This window comes from Eriocheir sinensis, chromosome 53 (assembly GCF_024679095.1).
Source record: "Eriocheir sinensis breed Jianghai 21 chromosome 53, ASM2467909v1, whole genome shotgun sequence".
Taxonomy (NCBI): Eukaryota; Metazoa; Arthropoda; class Malacostraca; order Decapoda; family Varunidae; genus Eriocheir; species Eriocheir sinensis.
In genome coordinates this window covers 7,283,890-7,294,859 of record NC_066561.1, presented here as the reverse complement: position 1 = coordinate 7,294,859, position 10,970 = coordinate 7,283,890, and the positions used below count along the sequence as shown (strand labels likewise).

At 41.3% G+C, this 10,970-nt stretch overlaps 1 protein-coding gene across 2 annotated transcripts; it reads left to right on the top strand.

Annotated features, from left to right (window-relative positions):
• The first annotated feature begins 239 nt into the window (after window positions 1–239).
• LOC126983300 (conserved oligomeric Golgi complex subunit 8-like) lies at window positions 240–10,895 on the top strand. Of its 2 annotated transcripts, none has more exons than XM_050835964.1 (13): window positions 240–473; window positions 1,696–1,767; window positions 1,866–1,990; window positions 2,653–2,805; window positions 3,357–3,479; window positions 4,017–4,119; window positions 4,771–4,881; window positions 5,463–5,623; window positions 6,815–6,968; window positions 7,860–7,987; window positions 8,585–8,737; window positions 8,854–9,051; window positions 9,163–10,895. In XM_050835964.1, the coding sequence occupies exons 1-13, from the start codon at window positions 419–421 to the stop codon at window positions 9,673–9,675; spliced, it is 2,049 nt and encodes a 682-aa protein (XP_050691921.1). In that variant the 5' UTR covers window positions 240–418; the 3' UTR covers window positions 9,676–10,895. The 2 variants fall into 2 exon arrangements, with proteins under 2 accessions (XP_050691921.1, XP_050691920.1); XM_050835963.1 differs by having other exon boundaries at window positions 245–473; window positions 6,815–6,964; window positions 7,856–7,987.
• The last annotated feature ends 75 nt before the right edge of the window (window positions 10,896–10,970 follow it).

Here is a 10,970-nt window from a genome sequence, read left to right as displayed (position 1 = left end):
GACAGACCCATTCTTTGACCTTTAGAAATTGTTAATGTGAAAAGCGATATTGGGTTTCGCCGCCCAAGAACACGTATTTGACAAGGCTTTCGTAGGAGTTGTGAGCATTTCCAGAAGTAGTTATATGACCCTGGTGTTAGTTTGAGCCTTCCTCTGTACCCTGAACCTAAGGAAACACTCATTAGAGCCAGACAGACCCACTCTTTAACCTTTAGAAATTGTTAATGTGAGAAGCGATTTATCCGCCTCGCCGCGAACGCCTGGCAGCCACGAGGGTTTGTTTACATCCTCGGCCAGACAGCAGCAGGTGACGTCAGCACTCAGCACACCCCGGCACACGTCAGCAGGTCAGCAGGCACCTCCTCAGCAGAGTCAGCAGTCAGCACACCCTCCCAGGCACTGCAGGGTCGCCAGCAGCATGGAGGTGGAGGTGGAGGAGGTGGCCAACTTGCTCTTCCCCGAGGCTGTCCCAGGTGAGGTTAACAGGTGACAGGTGTGGGTGGCTGGGTGGGTCTTCTTCTTCTTCTTTTTCTTCTTCTTCTCCATCTTCTTCTTCTTCTTCTTCTTCTTCTTCTTCTTTTCCTTCTTCTTCTCCTTTTCTTTCTTCTTCTTCTCCTTCTTTTCCTTCTTCTCCTTCTTCTCCTTCTTCTTCTTCTCCTTCTTCTTCTCCTTCTTCTTCTTCTCCTTTTCTTTCTTCTTCTTCTTCTTCTTCTCCTTCTTCTTCTTCTTCTTCTTCTCCTTTTCTTTCTTCTTCTTCTTCTCCTTCTTTTCCTTCTTCTCCTTCTTCTTCTTCTTCTTCTCCTTCTTCTTCTTCTTCTTCTGGAGTGTTTTATGGGGCTAGTCAGGCTGTGGGACCATGCCCTGGGAGTGTCGTCACGGTGGTTTCATATTCTCAACATTTTTACTTTTCCACGTAATTTTTGTGTTCTGGATGTCTTGTCAATTTTGCCTTTGGACCTTAGGTAAAGAATTTGGTATTATTTCGGATTGTTCCCCGTCTCACAATGGTACTTCTCACACTTCTCATCGGATAAATGTCACTATTCTATGCATTTTGAACCCCATATATATGCATTGCAATCTTCTAGAAACACTGCTAGCGATTTTTTTTTTAAGTTCGGGGGGTCGAGGGATAGCTAGGGGAGGGTAGTTTAATTTTATTCAACACAGTGTGGGGCAACGGAGATACGCAGCACAGGATAGGAGATGGTGGGCCAGCGTTGTGAGAAATATCTCCTCACAGAAATAGGTCACTGCTGTCCACCATGCATGCGCACTGGGGGAATACAAAGCAGGAAAGACATTAATTTGCCTGGTTTTGTTCTATTTCGTCCACTTTTGATCTATGTGAGTAGTGCGTGAAATATAGAAACCGTAAACAAGTTGAACCTCTGTGAAGTATTTCGCGGTGGTGGCAACGGGTGCATGGCAGGCATTGAAAAGTCTCATTTTAATTGTGATTTAATGGGAAAACTACTGATTTGCAATGGAAACGGTTAGCAAATTTGTTCAAACACACCTAAATATACCAGAAAAAAATATTCTCTTCATGAATAATTGTGAGACCAGGAACGATCTGAATACTTACCAAGCATTTAATTTATGGTGTTGGAAAGAGGTATTATTGCAACAGTCTTTGATGGTTGATGGATGTTGTCATTTATCAGTGTATTTGACTGTTCTGTGTACTTTCAGAGCCTTGGAATGAAAATGAGGAGTTCCCAACCTACATCGTACAGCTGGCCTCCTGTGGTGTGGAGAGACTGGGTATGTTAACTGGGATTTTTCGATACCGTTCAAATTACTGGGTTGTTTAATACCAATAGAGCATAAATTAATGACCAATGATTTTACATTTGATGCAGGGAAGGAAAGTGCCCACATACGCGAAGAAAGAAATGCTATTCTGGACCAAACTAAGGACCTTGCCTACTCCAACTACAAGACTTTTATTCACACGGCAGACTGCTCCAAGACTATCTACAACGACGTAAGTGACCTGTGTTGAAGGAAGCTTGCTTATGCATCAGTGTCTCATAACCTAACCTAACCTAACCATACATTTCACTGGAGTTTTAAGTGTTGAGACTGTCAGTTGCTGAAATTAAAGTAACTCTCTTCAGTTTCCCTTGCAAGGAAGAGAAGGTATTTTTAACCCGGTAGCAGCAGGGATCATGTTTCTTAATGCTCCCTCCAAGCGAGAAAACTGAGAAAAAATCACCCCTCACACAAACCATTTCATAATATATATCAAAGCGTTTGTGATCAGATTATGTATCGTCGGTTTTGGGGGTTTATATCATGGCACAAATTTGGCCCGTCGCTGCTACACGGTAAAGCCACAAATTTGGCCCGTCGCTGCTACCGGGTTAATGTTTTCATGCCCTGGGTGATGCAAAGTGTGTAGCCACTGATACTCCGTGGCCAAGTGGAGGCTTCAGATATTTATTACTCTTCACTCTCCATTATACACACTATCCATTTCATTATTGCAGTATTTATTGAAAAGTTGCTCTTCATACCAGTGATCACCATAATTAAGTTTTTCTCATCAAAGCTGTTAATATCTGCAAGACACATTAGAAATTTTGGCCCATTATTGAGTTGTTGTATTCAATTCAATGTTGTTCACTGTTGCTTCTTCTTTTGCAGTTCACCAGCGTTGAAAAACATCTGGAGGGGCTGTCATCCTGTCTCCCCAACCTGAAGATGAGAGTGGAGAGTTTCTTGGCCACGTCCAAGAACTTGGCTCAGTCGAGACACCTCACCTCACTCACCCTCTCCAAGCACACTCAGCTGCTAGAGGTCAGGCAGACATAATATGTTCCTAAATTATAAAAGATTTTTTATATTGAAAAGAGAATGACTTGAGTATATACTGAGATTAAAAAGTGAATAAATAATCCTGAGCTGGTTAGCTGAAACTATTTATCTTTGCTAAGGTTACTAGAGAGTGCTGCCTCTCTCACCAAGAAGCAGCCTTTCAGTCACTAGCTGAGCACCGTACTTACAGACCTACCAGGCCCCTGTATTTACCTAGTTGTAATTTTACCGGGCCTGGGCTTACGCTCGTGTGGTCCCGTCTCCGTATCTATAATTATCCAACTTTTCCTTGAAGCTCTGCACACTCTTTGCCAATACTATTTTTTCACTTAGTCTGTTCCAAACCTCTATATGTACGTGTATGTGTTTGATAAGAGCACCTCAACATTGAATCTGGCGAATGATTTTACATTTCTAGTGAGCTGCTTGAGGTCAGGCATGCATTCTATTTTCAGAAGATATTTTTTCTTTGTAATGAGGGAGTAAATAATGAAAAGAGTTTCTGAAGGACATTTAGTTTACATTCACCACAGATCCTGGAGTTGCCGCAGCTGATGGACACCTGCGTCAGGAACGGTTACTACGAGGAGGCGCTGGAAATCGTTGCTTACGTCCGTCGACTGGAGAAGAAACACACAGACATTCCAATCATTGTGGTAATTATCTCAAGTTAACTTAATCTGCTCACGCTGTGCATTGCAACCCACCCACTGATTACCTGAGTGACATATTTTAACCCATCCGCTACGATTGGCACGGATTTGGCTTTCACTGGTAGCGTGGTAACATACTCCCAGGTCTTTCTCTGCCTCTGTGGTGGATAGTGGAGTGTATCCCATGTGGTATTGGTATGCTGGATATCCCCTCCCAAGGTGCTTGACTTAACCTTTGTCTTCATTGAATTGTAGCAGCCACTTTTTGTTCCATTTCTGTAGCTTGGTGATGTCTTCTTGCTGGAAATCCACAGTCAGGGGGTTAACAAGAGCCATGCATTGCTTTCATTCCCCTCTTTTTCCTCTCTTTACTTCAGTGTTACTTTCTTTTTAATATATTATATCCATGTCTGTTCATCAAGAGGGCTTCGTTTGCATCTAAATCATTCTTTATTTTCCTTTGATGACCTTTTATGGACCTCAATAATGATGATGATAATAAAAATGATAATGTGTTAACGAAAGGCGTACCGTCCACAGGGCATCGTGAAGGAGGTCCAATCCGGCACTCGTCTGATGCTCGGGCAACTCCTGGCTCAGCTGCGCACACCCCTGGCCCTCCCCCAGTGCCTCAAGGTTATAGGTGAGCTTCAGGTTCTCTCCATCCTCTAATGGTTTTCTAGTTTTAATCAGCTGAGGATATGGATCATTTTTACCGGTATGCTGTTGTGGTGCCTCACTGACTAACTTGTTTCTACACTTCTTCCTATGAGCTAATTGCAAGGAAGTAGTTATGGCTAGACAAATTTATATATATTTTTGTCTATGCACCCAACACTCCATTCCTTGTATTCTACCACCAACTGTAAGTAACTGATAAAAGATTCCCCACTCGTAAATAATTGTATCGGGCTTTTTTTCTTTAATACTGTTTTCTTTTTTACGCCCTTGAACTGTCTCCTTTGCTGTAAGAAAAAATGATAAAAGATTCAGACAAAAGGCTACTGAGCAACAAATATGTGTTAGACAAAGTTATTAACCCTTAGTATTTGAAGAGTAGCTCCCCATAAAACGAACTGTCTAAAATATTATATAGTCATTGCCAACCCTAAGACCATAGCATTAATATAGTTACGCCACATAATAGGTGTTTTAACTATCGTCTAATATAGATTCTACCGCAGTCTGGAAGTGTTGTTATATTTCTGCCATACAAAACTGACTGACTGAATTTTGGACTGTCTATTTATGGCTCCACCGCCGTCTAAGGGTTGAATGTCTCCCAAATTTTCAGGTTTGCTAAGGCGCCTTGATGTCTTCACTGAGCCGGAGCTGAGACTCAAGTTCCTCCAGGCCAGGGACTCGTGGTTCAACGGCATCTTGAAGGGCATACCGAGGGAGGATGGTGGGTAGTTCAATGATTCACAATGTGCCCGGAGCTTCATATTAACCAAAGACTTGTTGGGTTCACGGCCCATGTATATAATTACCTGACAATCCTCTCTGGAGTGACTGAAAGATGTTTAATGGATACTGTTTTTGTAGATGATAGTGGACATAGGAGTAACCTTGTTTGTGTGTGATAAATACTCAAATAATCCACAATTTTTCTCTCACTATGCACTACTTACAGGAGCATCACCAATGAGCTATTTCATATGTTTTTTGCCTTTGAGATTCCCTTTGTATTGTAAAAAAAATAGTATATACCTGTATAATTGGAAATAGTATCAACATCATCATCATCGTTTAGCGTCCATTTATCCCCTATGGTGGGGTTGGATGGGATATGAGCCTCCTCCACTGTTGCCAGTCCATAGTAGTAGTGGAAATAGTCGTGTATCCCATTCCCCTGGACAATTTTTCCTCCACTAACTCCTCAAATTCAGAACCACCTTGCTGCCTTGTGTTGAGAATTGGTTCCAGTTGATGACCGTGATTTCTGATGCAATTGGTTTAAAAAATAACTCCCCTTCCCTCCGGCAGCCTACCAGCACATCATCAAGGTGGTGGAGGCCTCGCGGGTTCACCTCTTCGATATCGTCACCCAGTACCGCGCGATATTCTCTGATGATGATAACAGGTTCGGCCTCGGCGACCCGGAAGTCAACGAGCAGGCGATATTCCATGGCTGGATACTGCACAAGGTGAGTCGGACTTATCTACTGTCTGGGGGAAATGCCGTCACCCTTGTAAACAGTCTGCCTAAGTAATATTTTGGTGATTTCCATTTATTTTAGTTTAGTGGTTTTTTTTTTTTTTTGTTTTTTTTTTGGCTGAATCAGTTTTTCAGTATGTGGTGCATCTTATGGTTCCCTTTATCATTCTAGGGCACGAGTGTTCAAAAATTTGCTGTTATGTTTCTGCCTGTACCGGTTTTCTTTTTTATTTCCCCAAAAAGTAGAAAAAAATACTTAGGCAGTGTGTTTATGAAGATGGCCATATGTAGGTTGTCTTTTTTTATGATGGAGACACACACACACACACACACACACACACACCAAATGCTGAGAACAAACCATTAAACTGTTCCTATAAGGCAAACAGGAGATGCCAAAAGAGAATCGGTCATATTGTCATCCTCCCCCTTCCCCAAGGCTAACATTCAATAGGGTTATTTTTTTCTGTGTATTGTATTTAGATATGAACGAAAACACTATATATTTTTCAAAACCGTATACCATTAATGCCAAAAGATAGATTTTCAGAGAATTTACTATACTTCTGAACCTATTTAATGCTCATGAAGGTAATAAGAAGCAAAACTAGTATTAATTTTATATATTTACTCCAAAAAGTTATCATGTTGGAAAAAAACATCAAATTAACAGGATTTTTCACACATTTCACACTGTCAAAAGATAGATTTTCAGAGAATTTACTATACTTCTGGCACTATGTAATGCTCAAGAAGGTAATAAGAAGCAAAACCGGTATTAATTTTATATCTTAAAAGTTATCATGTAGGACAAAAACATCAAATTAACAGGATTTTTCACACATTTCACACTGTCAAAAGATAGATTTTCAGAGAATTTACTATACTTCTGACACTATGTAATGCTCAAGAAGGTAATAAGAAGCAAAACTAGTATTAATTTTATATCTTTACTCCAAAAAGTTATCATGTAGGACAAAAAACATCAAATTAACAGGATTTTTCACACATTTCACACTGTCAAAAGATAGATTTTCAGAGAATTTACTATACTTCTGAACCTATTTAATGCTCAAGAAGGTAATAAGAAGCAAAACTAGTATTAATTTTATATCTTTACTCCAAAAAGTTATCATGTAGGACAAAAAACATCAAATTAACAGGATTTTTCACACTCCAGGTCAACCAGTTCATCAGGCTGGTGGACAAGGACTTGCAGCGAGGGGTCGGGAGTAACCTAGAGGCCGTCCTTGCCCAGTGTATGTTCTTTGGTCAGTCCTTCAGCCGCATCGGAGCTGACTTCCGAAACCTCCTCATCCCAGTATTCCAGGCAAGTATATGATTTTCTTGGGAGTGATTCATTTAAGTGTTTCATTCTGTATTTTCTTCTGAATGCATACAGGTAGTGGGTGTGCTTGAATAATGAAAGGAAGAAGTGTAATACTGGGGGTGAAAGAGGGAATAGAAAGTAGCATAATCCTTCAACTCGGGTCATACACATCAAATCATTAATACATGTGCTGGAAATTATCTATATAAGAGGCGCATGTGGTGTTTCAAGATGGTATGGCAGAAGTATTGAAGATGTGTACAAGTTTTGGTATGGCAGCCAAGGGGGTGGATTGTGAAGTGGTTGAATGGATGATGTGTGGTGCTTTGAGATGGTTTGGACTTGTGGTGAGAAAGAATAAGGATGAGGGGACAGGATGTTGGAGATACAGATAGATTGGTGTGAATGGATCCATCATGGGCCAACTTCAATACACAAAAAATAGAAACTGCAACAGATAGATTGGTGTGAATGGATCTGTCATGGGCCAACTTCAATACACAAAAAATAGAAAATGCAACAGATAGATTGGTGTGAATGGATCCATCATGGGCCAACTTCAATACACAAAAAATAGAAAATGCAACAGATAGATTGGTGTGAATAGATCCGTCATAGGCCAACTTCAATACACAAAAAATAGAAAATGCAACAGATAGATTGGTGTGAATGGATCCATCATGGGCCAACTTCAATACACAAAAAAATAGAAAATGCATTGTTTAAACAGCAAAGAGAAGCACTGTGGTTGTATGGTCCCATTAAAAGGATGAAAGAGAGAAGTCATGAAAAGAATGTACAGCATGAATTTGTTGGAGAAAAGAGAGATTTTAGGTTTTGTTCAACTCAACTTTCCTGTTTGTTATTTACCTCCCTTGTTTGTCGTTTCAGAAAGCCGCATTACTCCAGCTTGAGAAGGACATTCGAACAGCAAATATAAAGTTTGACGAGACGCTCAGCTGCTTCTCCCTCATGGAAGCTCAGCAACTTTCATCATCCTCTATATTCCTGCCAGAAACCCAAGTGAGTCTTGATTTGTGTGAAACCATTTTAATTCTCGTTGTCACTGGTCATATTTTTCATTTCGCAGACACCCATTTATTAGTTGCTGTTTTGTGGAATGAGACCAAATTCCTTTACTATCATGGCTCTGTCCTGGCTAGATGCTGTTAATGTCTCCATGTGTTGGGACAGGACTAGACCCCTGACTCCCTTATGTTGTGAGCTGCCTTGTTTTGGGAATAAGACTAAACCCTTTTGGCCTTGTCATCTTTGTCCCAACCAACTGTTGTCAATTGAGGCGTCCAGAGGAGAAGGGACATTAAGTTTTTTTAAGCGACTTTGTAGTTAGTGTACTGAGAGTCGCCTTTCCATTGCAGCTTAAATCTTGTTCTTCCCCGAGATATGTAGCCTGCCTTTCCCAGTGCAAACTAAAAAAAAACAGCTTGTCCCTCATGCTCCTTTTCCTTCAGACACCTCAACTGTTCCATGTTTCAGTACAAAACCCAACCAGAACTCCCATTCCTTAACACTATTGTCATACTTTAGGAGTAAAACTACACCCCTTCACATCTCATCAGCCTGTCCTAGCCAGCTGCTCTAAATGGTTCCATGTTTCAGGACAAGACCAGACCGCCCCTCTCACTGATGGAGTTTGGCCCCTTGGCGTACTACATGAATGGCCTGGTGGCTGCCTTCAACACCCTGAGGCAGTGCTGTCCCGTGGCCACCCTCTCGGAGGCCCTCAAGCTCATCCATCGGTCACTGGCAAAGGTTTAGGAATGACAAATGACACACTGCCTTATTATTGTATTTATTGTCTAGAAAACATAAAGCAAAAAAACAAATGACCTTACTAGCATTGTTCTATATACTTTAATACTTTTCAGGTTATTTCTGCCCTGCTTGAGCTGCACAGGCTGGAGAGTTCTGGCTTCACGGCGCGGGAAGAGGCGGCCTTCCAGCGCATGTGCTCCCTGGTGGCCCACGACCTGCTGCCGCACATCAACAAGTGTCTCCTGCTCCTGTACCCACTCCAGCAGATATCACAGATAACAGGCATCTCAGTCAACCAGCTCCAGAAACAGGTGAGCTGGTGTACAGGTGCATGGTTGAATTTTTTTATTATTATCTGACCCACTGCAGTAACTTTAATAGATTTTAGTTAAAAACAAGCCTAACCACTCTGTTCCTTTCAGAAATGTGGCCAATTGAATAGTGAAGAATTACTAGCTCCTATCCAGCACCTGTTACCCAAGAAAGAGGAAGATTTAGTACCTGAATTTAGCATCGGAGACACCATTATTCCAAGCAAGACTTCAAGGGCACCTGAAACTGCTTTGCCTGACAGGGGAGCTGACCAAGACAACAAAACCCCCTTGGAGGCCATCACTGAGGTTCATGACAACATTACTGACCAAAACAAGACTGATGCTGCCACGGATGAAAGTACAGAGAAAACCCAGACTGAAGAAGACGGCAAGGATGGGGAAGCACCAGAAAAGACCTGTGCTGAAAAGGACCTCGAGGAAAGAGAAGAATCAGGCAGGGCAGTAGAGGAGGAAGCGAGTCAGCCAGAATCTACAGCGCCTACATTAGGTGAAGAAAGTAGTCCAGCCATATCCGACATACCTCAAGAAACCCAGTCTACTATACCTCTACAAACCCAGGATATTCCAGTAGATGAAGATGAAAAACACAAGTTTTATTGAATGTAAATTAATTCTGACTTGAGAGTGAGGGAAAGTTGGCTGCAATCAGTACATTATCAGACTGTCCACATCACCATGCATGTGTTTGTTAGTGTGCAGTGAGCTTTAACCCGGTAGCAGCAGGGATCATGTTTCTTAATGGTCACTCTAAGCAAGAAAACAAGGAAAATGAGAAAAAAATCATCACTCACACAAACCATTTCATAACATATATCAAAGCAGTTGTGATCCGATTATGTATCATCTATTTTGGGGGGTTTATATCATGGCACAAATTTGGCCCGTCGCTGCTACCAGGTTAAAGTGACACCCCCCCACCATTGGTATCCTGTAACTGTAATATCTCTGCTGACATCCTGCCCAAGCCCAAACACCATAATCATTAATCAGTTAAGGTAAATTTTGGATTGGGTCATGGAGCAGACTGACATATCACACCCACAGCCTGCCTACAGGAACACTGAATATGACATTGTACAAGAAACTCCTGGGGTAGGGGTGGCACTGTCAGTAAGCAGCAGAGTTATTTCCCACCAAGATGTGCCCCCTGCATTGCAACAGACACCTAACCTAACTGATTGCTAGTTAGTTATGGGGATTACTACTTGTTAAGCATCATGATACAAGACTGTTACAACAAAGCCTGGGTGCTAGTAATGCAGAGCAGGTGGTGTATCAGGGCAGAGATGCTGGTAATTACAGGTACCCATAACAAAAATAAAAGTAGGGAGTAACCAGCCTTATGCAGGTATGTGTGATTGTTGTTGTTGTTGACACAGCTTCAGCTGGATCCCTGGCTTCTAGTCAAGTAAGTAAGGACGCTGCTGATTGGGTGTTGGTGGGTAGGGCATCTAGTCTCTCACTTACCCAATACACTAGCCGAGGTTCAGAAAATATTTATATTTCTTTACTTAACTCGTCTGTTACACATGATACTCAAGATTTTCAAAACTTGATAAATCGAGTATATAAAAAGTAATTATGGTGAGCAGAAGTCAGATAATGAAATCTTTAAACCACTTTACTTACCAGCAATATTTGCAGCAGTTATGGAATCAATTTTAGAATACAAAATTTTTTTTACATAAATCGACCTAATGAATAAGATGGTACTTTGAGATTTTGGATGAAGTACAATACAAGAGGAGACAAGGAACGATTTGTAAAAAGTGGTATAAACATTAAATGTCATTTTACTCCATGTAACTATTTTCTTCGGATCTTTTCCGTTTACGACAGCAGCGCTAAAATTAATTTTGTCCGTAGAATCCAATATGACAACCGTTTTTATGGAG